The following is a 14,096-nucleotide window of genomic DNA, read 5'->3' on the forward strand; positions in this document are numbered from 1 at the left end:
GCTAATCCGGGAGTCAGGAGCCAGTCTTCAGAAAGAACTGTAGTAATGATGGTGGTGTGGAATACATCCTGTGTGTGGGAGTGAGGAAGGCAGCTGCCCTGGGAGGATGCTGGCCTCCTCTGGGCTGCAGTTATTTTCTGCCTGTTAAGAGGATGTGCTATTAACCTTAGATATTTGGCTGGCTCTTCTGAATGAGCAGGGGCAGCAGGGAGACTCATGAGCCAATGGCAGAGATAGTGGCAGCTCTGGCAGCATTAGCCTCATAGTCGTCATCCTCTCTAAATATAAAAGCTTGTACTGTCCTCCTATAAAGGGTGGAGGAGGGAAGGGGGAACCTTAGGGTACTTTCCTCCTTTGGTCAGTGAGGAAGGGACCTTTCCTCATAAGCTGCTTTGTATTTAAAAAAATACAGTTGTAAACTAATTGTGTTAACAGGTTCCTTTAGCTTCTAGGATGGGTACTCAACAGTGCAGAAGTGAATGAAAAATCATAGAATCATAGAATGGTTAAGGTTGGAAGGGACCTCAAAGATCATCTAGTTCCAACCCCCCTGCCATGGGCAGGGACACCCTCCACTACACCAGGTTGCTCAAAGCCTCATCCAACCTGGCCTTGAACACTTCCAGGGATGGGGCAGCCACAACTTCTCTGGGCAACCTGTTCCAGTTTTTTCTGGTCAGGAAATATTATGTTCTGACATTAATTGTCATTAAAAAATGAATTTACATGCATCTTGTGTTTTTGTTTTACAATCCTAGATTGGTGAATTATTGAGCACCACACACCCTGCCAACAAAGCCAGCTTAACTCTTTTCTGCCCTGAGGAAGGAGACTGGAAAAATTCCAACCTTGATAGACACAATCTTCAAGACTTTATTAACATTAAACTCAACTCAGCTTCCATATTGCCCGAAATGGAAGGACTCTCTGAATTCACAGAGTATCTGTCAGAATCAGTAGAAGTGCTGTCACCCTTTGACATTTTGGAACCTCCAACTTCAGGAGGTTTCTTGAAACTCTCCAAACCCTGCTGTTATATTTTTCCAGGTGGAAGAGGGGACTCTGCATTGTTTGCAGTGAATGGATTCAACATGCTTATCAATGGAGGATCCGAAAGAAAATCTTGCTTTTGGAAACTTATCCGGCACTTGGACAGGGTAGATTCCATTCTACTCACTCACATCGGAGATGATAACCTGCCAGGAATCAATAGCATGCTTCAGCGAAAGATAGCTGAATTAGAAGAGGAACAGTCCCAAGGGTCTACTACCAACAGCGACTGGATGAAAAATCTGATCTCACCTGATTTAGGAGTTGTATTCCTTAATGTACCTGAGAACCTGAAGAACCTGGATCCTAACTTTAGAGTAAAAAGGAGTGTAGAAGAAGCTTGTTTTACTCTCCAGTATTTAAATAAATTGTCTATGAAACCAGAACCTCTTTTCAGAAATGTAGGAAATACCATTGACCCCATCATTTTATTTCAGAAAATGGGAGTTGGAAAACTTGAGATGTATGTGCTTAATCCTGTCAAAAACAGCAAAGAGATACAATATTTTATGCAACAGTGGAGTGGTACTAGCAAAGATAAAGCTGAACTTCTGCTACCAAATGGCCAAGAACTAGACATTCCATTATCCTATTTCACCTCTGTCTCATCCCTGATTGTGTGGCATCCAGCTAATCCTGCAGAAAAAATAATCCGAGTTCTGTTTCCTGGAAACAGCACACAATATAATATTCTAGAAGGATTAGAAAAACTCAAACACTTAGACTTCCTTAAACAACCAGTGGTTACACAAAAAGACCTAACTGGGAACATTGCTAGTCCAGCTGTGAAACAAGCAAAGTTGAAACAACGAACAGACAGCAAGGAGAGTCTGAAGCCTGCTGCAAAGACACCACCAAGCAAGCCTGTCAGAAAGGAATCTAAAGAAGAAACACCAGAGCCTGCAAAGCCTAGTTCAGCACCAGAAAAGCTTCAGAAATTGGAAAGCAAAGAAAAAGTTCCAATTAAAAAAGAGAAACCAGCAAAAGTGGAGATCAAACCTATAGTGGCAGAAAAAGACATATCAAGTAAAGAGCAATTAGTAAAATCTGAAACTCCCGAAAAACAAGCTACAGATGTAAAACTAAAAGTGGCGAAGGAGAAGCCAGTGAAAAAGGAAGTCAAAGCAAAACCTGAAGAAAAGAAAGAGGAAAAACAAAAACCAAAGAAAGAGATTTCTAAAAAAGAGGAGAAAGCAGTCATCAAAAAAGAGGAAAAACCCAAAAAAGAAGAGAGCAAGCAAGAAGTTAAAAAAGAGGTGAAAAAGGAAGAGAAGGAATCTAAGAAGGAAGTAAAGAAAGAAGCTCCATCAAAGGAAGCTAAAAAAGAAGAGAAGAAGGAAACTAAGAAGGAAGAAAAAGAAGCCAAAAAGGACATCAAAAAGGTTCCTAAAGAAACAAAGAAGACAACTGCTCCTTCAACTGAAGTGAAAAAGCCAGCAGCAAAGTCTAAACCACAAAAGAAGGAGGAACCTGCTAAAAAAGAAGCAGTACCTGCTGGAAAGCCAAAGGAAAAAGGAAAAATTAAGACTGTGAAGAAGGAGATCAAAGTCAGTGGAGTGCAAGCTGCCCTTGCAGCAGTTGGAGCAATTGCCACAACTGTAGCAGCTGCAGAAATTACACCTAGTGGAAAAGAACTTGAAGTGGAGAGATCCCTTATGTCTTCACCAGAGGATTTAACAAAGGATTTTGAGGAATTAAAAGCCGAAGAAGTAGAAACAATAAAAGAAATAAAACCTCAAGTTGCACTTATAAAGGATGAACTGAAACTCACTGGCATGGAACAAAAAGAGACCTTTGAAGTCCAAAAAGAAAAATTAGATAATGAAGGACCTGCTGAGTCCTCTGATGAAGGCATAACTACCACAGAGGCTGAGGGTGAGTGCGAACAAACACCCGAAGAATTGGAACCTATGGAAAAGCACAGGGTTGATGACAATGAAAAGTTTGAAGATGAGGGAACTGGCTTGGAAGAATCATATGAAGCAGGAGATTATGAGGAAAAGGCAGAGACAGAAGAAGCTGAAGGACGAGGTGAAGATGAGGAAGAAAAGACACCACTGGACACAACAAAACCTTATATGGAGGAAGCAAGAAAAATGGAAGACAGTTCAGAAGAAATAATGGCTGAAGCAAATGCTAACATTAAAACTGAAAAATATATTGAAAAGACAGGTGATGAGGCATCAGATGAATGGGCTGAGGGAGACAGGGAAGAAGCAGTAGAAAAGGCAGAAACTGAAAAGACTGAAGAAGAGGGGGAAGACAAAGCAGAAGACATCAGAGATGAAGAGGAGACTGAAAAAATAGAAGCTGAAGAAGATTATGTGATGGCTGTGGTAGACAAAGCTGCAGAAGCTGATGAAGTTGAAGATAAATATGGCCTACTCATAATTACACCAACAAAACACTCAGAGCCTCCATCTTCAGCAGTTGAACCAGCCTCTTCTATCCATGATGAAACATTACCTGGTGGTTCAGAAAGTGAAGCCACTGTTTCTGATGAAGAAGATAGAGAAGATCAACCTGAGGAATTCACTGCTACTTCAGGTTATACACAGTCTACCATTGAAATATCCAGTGAACCAACTCCAATGGATGAAATGTCTACACCTCGGGATGTCATGAGTGATGAAACTAACAATGAGGAAAACGAGTCACCTTCTCGGGAGTATATGAACATTACCAAGTATGAGACATCACTGTACTCTCAAGAATATGCTAGACCTAAACTTTCTCCACTTCCGGATGCTTTTAATGGATTATCAGAAGGATCCAAAACAGAGGCCACAGAAGGTAAATACTATAGCGCCTCAGCTTCTACCATCTCACCACCTTCTTCATTAGAGGAAGACAAATTCTGCAAATCTGCATTCCAAGATGTATATTGGCAAAAAGGAAGTGAAATCCAAGGCACTGCCAAATTGGAAATCAAAGAACCCTATCCAGAAGATGGTGGGAAACATAGTCCAGACAAGAGTCCAGCTGAGAGTTTGTCCCCTCCATCACCCATTGCCAAAACACCACTGAGTGAACGTAGCGTGAACTTTTCGCTCACTCCCAATGAGATCAAGGTCTCGGCTGAGCCTGTCCCCATTGCTACATTGCCCGATGTACATCAAGAAGTTGCTGAAGAGCACTGTGCAAGCCCTGAAGATAAAACGTTAGAAGTAGCATCTCCCTCACAGTCTGCTGCTGGTAGTGCTGGCCACACACCTTATTATCAGTCTCCCACTGATGAAAAGTCCAGTAAGCTTCCCTCTGAAACCAGTGAAAAGTCAACAGAAGCTCCTGTTAGCTTTGAACTCAGTGAAGTCAAAGATGAGTCTGCAAAACCCAGAATAAGCCCTATGGATGAGCCTGTGCCAGATTCAGAATCTCCTATTGAAAAGGTTCTCTCGCCTCTACGGAGTCCACCAGTGATAGGTTCAGAGACCACTTATGATACATTTTTGAGTGCTGATGTAAAGTCTCCTACCAGAGATTATGGAAGCCCTTCTGAGGGGAAACCTGAAAAAGAAAAATCACCTGTTCAGATGAGCCCAGCTTCTGAAGCCAGCTCTGAGGGCCTTTTCCAAGAAAAAAAAGATGAAAAAAGCATGGAGTTTATGGTAATTAAGGAAGGCTTCAGCCTAGAAAGGAAAATGGAGGATACAGAACCCAGCAGCTTCCAGTCTTCACTGGTCTTGGATGAGCAGAAGTTAGCAGGTGATCTCTCACCTCAAATAGATATCGGTCAGTTCGGTTCCTTAAAAGACGACACCAAAATGTCAATTTCTGAAGGCACTGTTTCTGACAAGTCTGCAACTCCAGTTGATGAGGTTGTAGCAGAAGACACCTATTCCCATATAGAAGGAGTAGCTTCTGTCTCTACAGCATCTGTTGCTACTAGTTCATTTCCAGAACCAACTACTGATGATGTATCTCCTTCTTTGCATGCTGAGGTTGGATCCCCCCACTCTACTGAAGTTGATGATTCCCTTTCAGTGTCAGTTGTACAAACACCAACAACATTTCAGGAAACAGACATGTCTCCATCTAAGGAAGAGTGCCCAAGGCCCATGTCGATTTCTCCACCAGATTTCTCACCTAAAACCGCAAAATCAAGAACCCCGGTGTATGATCACAGATCTCCTGAGCAGTCAACTATGTCAGTAGGATTTGGTCAGGAGTCCCCTGAGCAGTCTTTAGCAATGGACTTCAGTAGGCAATCTCCAGACTATCCTACTGTAGGTACTAGTATACATCATATATCTGAAAATGGACCAACAGAAGTAGATTATAGCCCTTCAGATAGACACAAGCCTACTTTTGCAGGGAAGATTTCCCCTGTGGAGCAGTCATCTTACTCTCAGGAGAAGGATATTTCAGAAATTATTTCAGTTTCTCAAATTGAAGTTTCATCCTCAACTTCATCAGCTCATACACCTTCCCAGTTAACTTCACCACTGCCTGAAGAAACTTTTTCAGGTGCTGTTCCACCCAGAGATATATCACTACATTCTTCTTTTACCTCAGAAATGATACAGAGCCTAGGAGAAAGAGTGTCACCAAAGTCTGACCTATCTCCATTAACTCCAAGGGAATCTTCTCCTCTGTACTCTCCTAGTTTTCCAGATTCACCTCCTGAAATCACAGAAGTGGTGTCAGCTAGTCACACATCTTCATTGTCGCTGCAAGTGTCCTCTGTCAAAGCATTTGGTTACCAGGAACCCTTAACAAAGCACAGTCCAGAACCTTTAATCATCCCAGAAAAAGATTCGGAGAAAAGCAGCAGGTCACCAGAAGAACTTAGTTATTCTTACAAGGCCACAGAGAAAACTACTAGGTCACCAAAGGATATTAGCTACTTCTATGAGGCAGTTGCAAAATCTAGATCACCTCAGGCCACAGATTATTCCTATGAGATAACAGAGAAAGCTACTAGGTTGCCTGAGGTCACAGATTATTCTTATGAGATGACAGGGAAAACCATGAAGTCACCAGGAGTCACAGATTATTCTTATGAGATGACAGGGAAAACCATGAAGTCACCAGGAGTCACAGATTATTCCTATGAGATAATTGGGAAAACCATCAAATCACCTGAGGTCACACATTATTCCTATGAGAGAAGTGAGAAAGCTACCAGATCACCTGATGCTATGAATTACTCCTATGAGACAACAGGGAAAGCCACCAGCTCACCTGAAGCTACAGATTACTCATTTGAGACAACTGGGAAAACCACCAGGTCATCCGAAGCTACTAGCTATTCCTATGAAGTAAATGCACATTTTACTCCAGGAAAATTATTAGCAGAATCCTGTCAAGATGTTGACTTATGTCTTGTGTCCTCCTGTGAATATAAACATCCTAAAACTGAACTTTCACCCTCATTTATCAACCCAAATCCCCTTGAGTGGTTTGCAAGTGAAGAACAGTCTCAAGATCAAGAGAAGCCATTAACTCAATCTAGGGGAGCCCAGCCACCTTCTAGGGGAAAGCAGCAAGGGCAACAGTGTGATGAAACCCCTCCCACGTCTGTGAGTGAGTCTGTCCCATCTCAGACTGATTCAGATGTTCCTCCTGAGACTGAGGAATGCCCTTCCATCACTGCAGATGCTAATATTGACTCAGAAGATGAGTCAGAAACCATTCCAACAGACAAGACAATTGCGTACAAACAAATTGACCCACCACCTGTCCCAATGCAGGATCACAGCCCTTCCCCTAGGCACCCTGATGTCTCCATGGTTGATCCAGAGACTTTGCCCATCGATCAGAATTTGGGTAAACCTTTGAAGAAGGACCTCAAAGAAAAGACAAAGACAAAAAAGCAGGGTGCTAAGACCAAGTCGTCTTCTCCTGTTAAAAAAAGTGATGGTAAATCAAAACAAGTGGCTTCACCAAAACCAACTGTAAAAGAATCTTTAGACAAAATTTCCAAAACAGCTTCTCCAAAAAAGGAGTCCGTAGAGAAGGCAACCAAAAATATCTCTAATCCAGAAGTAAAGTCTCGAGTGGAAGAGAAAGATAAGGACACCAAGAATGCAGCAAATACAACAACGTCCAAGTTAGCAAAGACTGCAACCACAGGTAAAGACAGATAGGAGTTCCCTAATGTTAATATTTTCTTAGTTTTTGCAGTGAAGTTAGGTTGCTTTTATATCAGCTGAAAATGTGGTTTGTAGCAAACCCCCAAAGAAAGTCCATGTTTTAAATATAAATCTGACGTGTTAAGATCACATATAAATGAATGAAATTCACTGAATTAACTTTTGCAATCTGAGAAACTTGATGTGTCAGTTTGCTCAGATGTGAAGAATTAGAAAGAGTACATCAAATATAAAGAAATTAATACTAACTGTCTGAATTGTTAACCAACTAATAGAATTAAAAGTACCACTTTTGTAGGTGAAGTGAAATCAGTAGTAAAGTCAACCACTTTATTCATTGTAAGAATCATGTAGACACAATGCTCTTAACATAAAATAATGCAGTTTAATATTGTGAGAGGCAAAGGTACTATCAGACATTGGATGCTTTTATTACCTTGCTGGGTTAATTTTCAAAAGAGTATTTTTTAAAAATGGTAACAGTAGTAAGAGCACTTTCAGTGAGCTGAGCATGTATATCACATAATCCAGTTAAAGTCTTATGCCCATCAGTGATGACTAAACATGCAGAAAATTAATGTCATTTTGAATGACTATTTTGTATTCTAAATAGTAATAAAATATTAATTAGATTACTGAAGGAGGCATTGTGCTAATATGTTGTTTTCAGCAGATCTTGTTAGAGAGTGTTTTGGGGATACTTTGATTTTGCTGTTGTCAGGACTGATATTCTATTGAAAGCTTTTTACAAGGAGCAGATCTAGGATTCAGTACAAGCAAACCAGCATTCAACTATCTGTGACTTTCCCATTTTAAGTGATCTGCTGTTCCTTTCTTACACCATCGTTTGCATGTCTCTGTTAGTAGATGCTTTTCAAAGCAGCAATACATTTCTTCATGCCGTACATTTCTCCAGCACTTTAGTTTTATATTAGATTCTTCTTCCTTGAAGCATACTTCTCAGGTATACAGTAGAGCTGAAGATAAAGCTCTATTTGATAATGACATTTAAGTGTAAAATGTAATGTCTAATATTTTATCCAATGTTGGTATCCACAATTCAGAAAGATTTATCACAGATTTTTTATGAGGAAAGATGATAGATTTTGTAACATATCCAATAGTTAAAAACTCTAATTCAGGAAATCTTGTCATATTATGATGCTTATTTGGCATATTGCCCTATGATGAATGGCAAGTCATACTAGACAATTGTATTGGACTCTCCTGGCTAATCCTAAATAGAGTGTATTGCTCAGATAATTTAGTTTACCAAACTTCATGCTCTGTAACATCATGAGAAGACCAATAAAACATAAATGGTGATCATCTGGATACAATTACTGGTTGAATCCTGAATGTAAGTTCACACTGTGATCCAGTGTGTAGCAAAAGCAATTTTTTTTGTAGTATTTTTAATGTGAGTGTTTAAACTTTGAACTTCCTTTTGACTGAACCTCTTCTTAGAATAGATACTACACTATGTATAGCAGCAAAAACGTGCTTCCCTCTACTTTTTGTGATAAATGACTAGTTTGTGTATGCAAATAAGGATCCAGCAGGCAAACAAACATTTGTTCTCAGTTTCCTGAAGTAATTGCTTTAGGAAATTTCTCTGTGCTACCAAGTTCCTCTTTGCCCCTCTTTCTGCTCACATGTGGTAGCTTCCTGATGCAACTGTAAGACAGTCTGAGCATATCAACAGCTACTATGTCTTGATATGTGCTGATACTCCAAATCTCAGGACTACTTCTGCATGGCTCCCTGTGTGACCCTAGCTTTTATAATCAGGCATACTTGAGACTTTCAAAAAGCTATACTTCTTAACTTGGAAAATAATACTGCCATTTATTGAATGGTAATTCAGTAATTACAGCCCTGCATAGTAATTGTTGGATAATATTGGTATATTACTGGGAAAGGTTCAGTCAAATGTTGGTTATGTGGTAGTGAATTTTTATTGTATTATATAGTTAGTTACTTTTATTCCATTTTTTCCTCCCAGTACAATCATAATTGGCATACAACAAAGCTGGAATGTGTCATTAGATATCGGAGGGTAATGCCATAATTGTTTCAGAGGACACAGAAGTACAATTGTAGCTATGTAATGCTTAACCAATGCTAGCAATTTTAAGAATATCATCTCAGCAGTTATAATGATGTCATGGTTTAACTCGGCTGGCAACTAAATGCCATGCAGTCGCTCGTTCACCCTCCCCCGCCCCATGGCGAATGTGGAAGAGAATTAAAGGAGAAAATAGAAGGAGACTTGTGGCTTGAGATAAGAACAATTCAATAATAATAATATAAAATTAAAATTAATAATGATAAATAATAATGATGTATTAATATATATATAATGATAATAATATATACAAATAAGTGATGCACAGTGTAATTGCTCACCACCTGGTGACCAATGCCTGTCCCATCCCAGCAAGCGATCTCGAAACAGATAAGTCCCGACACTGCAATCCCAGATGAGTGAGAGGCCCGAAAATAGAGCAAGAGAGAGATAGCACTTCGAGAGTCCGAGAGTGAGAGCCCCATGGAAGAGCAAAAAGCCCTTCTTTACCAGTCAACCCTCATCTATATACCGGACATGACGTTGCATGACATGGAATACTTCATTGGCCAATTTGGCCCTCAATCCTAAGTCTAAATTCAAATCATAAGGGCAGTTGTGGACCCTTTGTCTCAGCCATGCTCCCCCCTATCCTGTTGTGCTCCTACACTCTGGGAAAACATGGGAAGCTGAAAAGTCTTTGATGTCTCAGTGTCAACTATAAAAATCAGTGCTCTATCAACATTATTTTCATAACAACTCCCATACTAAATCCAAAACATAGAGCTATTCCAGCTACTAAAAAGAAAAACTAACTCTGTCTCAGCTGAAACCAGGACAAATGGTAATTAATAGATGTATGTTTTTAACCAGCCTGTGATATATTCTTTTGTTGTTTGATTTCCAAAGGACCTGGGAATAGTAAGTCAGCAAAATCTACAGCGGTGCCTCCAGGATCTCCGGTGTATTTGGATCTAGTGTACATTCCAAACCATAGCAATAGCAAGAATGTTGATGTTGAGTTTTTCAAGAGGGTGCGGTCATCCTACTATGTGGTGAGCGGAAATGATTCTGCAGCTGAGGAGCCAAGCAGGGCTGTTCTGGACTCCCTGCTGGACGGCAAGGCCCAGTGGGAGAGTAACATGCAGGTAGGCTCTTCACTAGAATTTCTACTTGCAGATTTAAAATTCTCTGGGAAGCAACTACAGGAAGCCAAAGCAGCTGCTGGGGACAAGAGTTCCCAGTCTGAGTACCTTATTTCACCAGTGATGTGAGAGGACACCCAAGTGAAGCACAGAGCTGCACCATATTCAGCTGCTCTCCCATTTCTGGCCCTTCTGACCTATCTCTGGAGAATAAAGCAGTTGGGAACTGGCTTACAGGGCCATTTGGCTATTTCATCTTAGAATCATAGAATCATAGAATGGTTAGGGTTGGAAGGGACCTTCAAAATCATCTAGTTTCAACTCCCCTGCCATGGGCAGGGACACCCTCCACTACACCAGGTTGCTCAAAGCCTCATCCAACCTGGCCTTGAACACTTCCAGGGATGAGGCATCTACAACTTCTCTGGGCAACCTGGTCCAGTGTTTCACCACCATCATTGTAAAAAATTTCTTCCTTAGATCTAATCTAAATCTGCCTTCTTTCAGTTTAAAGCCATTGCCCCTTGTTCTATACATACCCTTGTAAAAAGCCCGTCTCCAGCTTTCTTATAGGCTCCCTTCAGGTACTGAAGGCTGCTATAAGATCATCCCGAAGCCTTCTCTTCTCCAGGCTGAACAACCCCAACTCTCTCAGCTTGTCTTCATAGCAAAGGTGCTCCAGCCCTCGGATCATCTTCGTGGCCCTCCTCTGGACCCATTCCAACAGCTCCATGTCCTTCTTGTGTTGGGGACTCCAGAGCTGAACGCAGTATTTTAGGTGGGGTCTCAGGAGAGCTAAGTAGAGGAGCAGAATCCCCTCCCTCGACCTGCTGGCCACATTTCCTTTGATGCAGCCCAGGATACGGTTGGCTTTCTGGGCTGCCAGCACACATTGCCGGCTCGTGTTGAGATTCTCGTCAACCAACACCCCCAAGTCCTTTTCCTCAGGGCTGCTCTCAATCCATTCTCCGCCCAGCCTGTACTACTGCTTGGGATTGCCCCGACCCACATGCAGGACCTTGCACTTGGCCTTGTTAAACTTCATGAGGTTTGCACAGGCCCACCTCTCCAGCCTGTCAAGGTCCCTCTGGATGGCATCCCTTCCCTCCAGTGTGTTGACCTTATCCAGCGAGTGGTCCATCCGTCAAATCCACGTCTCTCGAATTCAGAGACAACGATGTCGTGCTGGACAGCATTAAATGCTTGTTGCTATACCATATATGATTTTAGTTTGGAAACCTTGCAGGTTTTAAGTAGGAAAGAAAAGTGAATGTTTCATGTTTTATATGGTAATCACATACACTTGGAAACTTCATGTGCCTTTCCAACATGATAAGTAAACAAAATATTTGACCATAATCTGAAGAGCTATCGGTGTAGACTACAGACTGCTACTTCTCTGGAAAGTTGCATCTCATCACCTTAGAGAACCAAGGTTTTATTTTAATAAACTGCTTCTTTACAGTCATTTTATCTTATCTACATGTTTGTTTATTTCCTTTTATCCATCCATTTGTTTAAGTATTTATTGCATAAAGATCTACTCCTTCCAAAAGGGAATCATACTTGTTGGCCGGAACTTCTTACAAAGACATTTTTCTTATCAGTTGTTTCTGTTATCCGTTCCTCAGGAGTTCTCCTGTTTTGTGTTGCAGGTGACCTTAATCCCAACTCATGACTCAGAAGTGATGAGGGAATGGTACCAAGAAACCCATGAGAAACAGCAGGACCTCAACATCACGGTTTTGGCAAGCAGCAGCACCGTTGTTATGCAAGATGAATCTTTTCCTGCGTGCAAGATTGAACTGTAAGAACGAGACCAATGCACCATAAGATTTAACTTTGTTTTCAGAAATTCTTCAGTTTGAAAACACCTTTTCTAAAAATTTAACCCATCTATTTCAACTGCTGAACTGTATACCTGCAAAATGCTATACTGTATCACAGTGGTGCAAGTCACTAATATTTTTCAATCTTCGCTGATTGCTAGGGGAAATATCAGTATTCCCACAGTAGGGTTCAAATTACTGCAAAAATACAGATCCAGTTTCATTTCCACTGAACATTTGGAAACCATGTACTAGCAACCCCAACTGACTTCTGCCAGGTAGAGGCATTTGCCCTCTAAAGAAACACAAAGAGAAAGAGAGAGAGGGATAGGAGGAGAAAGTAATAAACAATTAGATCTCCAGTAGTCTCATGGCAATAGCTATATCGCTTACTGCAGTCTGTTTATGCACTCATATGAAAAGGAAGTTTTAAATTTGTATCAATCTGAGCTATCGCAAAGGAGGTCCTTACTTTACAGGATTAAGTTATCTGGAAAATAAAGAGAAGCAGAATATGGCTAGGAAGGGACATACAACCTAAACGCTCATTAGCAGTTTTCCGCTTTAATTTGAACTCTGCATACTGACATACCATAACAATCGTAGTCCAAATATGCACGTAGTCTGAATTCCATTCAGAATTCTAAAACCTTTCTCTCAAAATGCAGAATTGTTTTTCTAAGGCATACTCCCAGTAAAAATCCACTTATTCCAATCAGAACTGACCAGTCCACATGCTTAAACACTCATGTCCACTGGCAATTAACTCAAGTAAAATACCAAAGCAGTTGGGAGTACATATAGTAGACAATTTGCCTTAGAAAGTGACTTGAATGTACAAAGAAATTCGATACTCTTATTTTTTAATGTTGAGACAGCAAATTTATAAAACATCTCTGTAGGATCATAGTTACACCAGTAAAGAAGTTTGAGTGTGCATGTATGGTACTAGAAACCTATCTGACTGGTCAAATGGCTTGGTGCTATGAATTATGTATGTTAGTTCTGTGAACAATTCATTGATGCACCAGGACAGCTCAACAAGGAAAGATGAGCTTTTTCCTTTAAAGCTTCTTTTGTACTATGGAAGCAAGATTGAAGTGGTATTCAGTATCAGAGTTGCAAAACTTAGTGAAATATTCAGGATGACAAAAAAGGTTACCTGCGAGTCTGTACAGTATCCAACCTTCCTTTGTCTTATCTTATTTGCTTAATTTAAGAGTAAATATGGGAACAAATGTACAGAAACCTTTTTTTTTTTAGTGCTGTGTGAACTTTTAATAGATTTTTAACAAAGGTTTTCATTTACAGGAAATGAAAAGAAAAATTTTTCAGGTGAAGGCAATTTTTTTAGTCATTTTCTAAGATAAATTAATAATGTTGTTTAAGGTTCTAGTGAGAATGGATATTGAGGTAAGATTTATTGAAAATAGGCAACTGCCGAAACCTTTTTGGGGGCAGGGGGTTAGGGGCACCCTGGTGGTAAAATTAATCTATTGATGATGACAGAAAATGAGATTTGAAATGTTGATTGCCTAATATTTACAAGGGTGTAATCTACATTCTCAATCCTCATAAGATCTTGAAAAAAGATAGAATAAGCAATAAGCTAAAATAAGTTCCTCCCCTCCCCTCCCCTCCCCTCTCTTCTTTCCTTCTCTAGACTGCTTGCAGTGTAACAGCATGTAGAACAGTTCCATCATTTAAGACAGTTTGGATTTTTTAGTCTCAGAAGTTTTATCACAATAAAAAAATCTTGTTACATTGTAAGAGGTTTGCAAATCTGAATTTAAAGCTGTAAAGGCTTCCAAAATGAAGATATGCACTGGTCTGTATGATTCACCATTATGACTGGTATTAAGTTTCACAATGTAGTGAACTATGACCTCATTTTATTTTCTTTACTTAT

General features: G+C 40.3%; 1 protein-coding gene across 3 annotated transcripts; it reads left to right on the top strand.

Moving 5' to 3' along the window:
* The first annotated feature begins 764 nt into the window (after positions 1-764).
* LOC147526087 (microtubule-associated protein 1B-like) lies at positions 765-12,169 on the top strand. 3 transcript variants are annotated; one of them, XM_086630514.1, is made up of 4 exons: positions 765-6,076; positions 6,179-7,125; positions 10,123-10,361; positions 12,014-12,169. In XM_086630514.1, the coding sequence occupies exons 1-4, from the start codon at positions 915-917 to the stop codon at positions 12,167-12,169; spliced, it is 6,504 nt and encodes a 2,167-aa protein (XP_086486640.1). In that variant the 5' UTR covers positions 765-914. The 3 variants fall into 3 exon arrangements, with proteins under 3 accessions (XP_086486640.1, XP_086486641.1, XP_086486639.1); XM_086630515.1 differs by having other exon boundaries at positions 765-5,974; XM_086630513.1 differs by having other exon boundaries at positions 765-7,125.
* Positions 12,170-14,096: the final 1,927 nt, after the last annotated feature.

Source organism: Tauraco erythrolophus, unplaced genomic scaffold, assembly GCF_009769465.1.
Source record: "Tauraco erythrolophus isolate bTauEry1 unplaced genomic scaffold, bTauEry1.pri scaffold_114_arrow_ctg1, whole genome shotgun sequence".
In the NCBI taxonomy this organism is placed as follows: Eukaryota; Metazoa; Chordata; class Aves; order Musophagiformes; family Musophagidae; genus Tauraco; species Tauraco erythrolophus.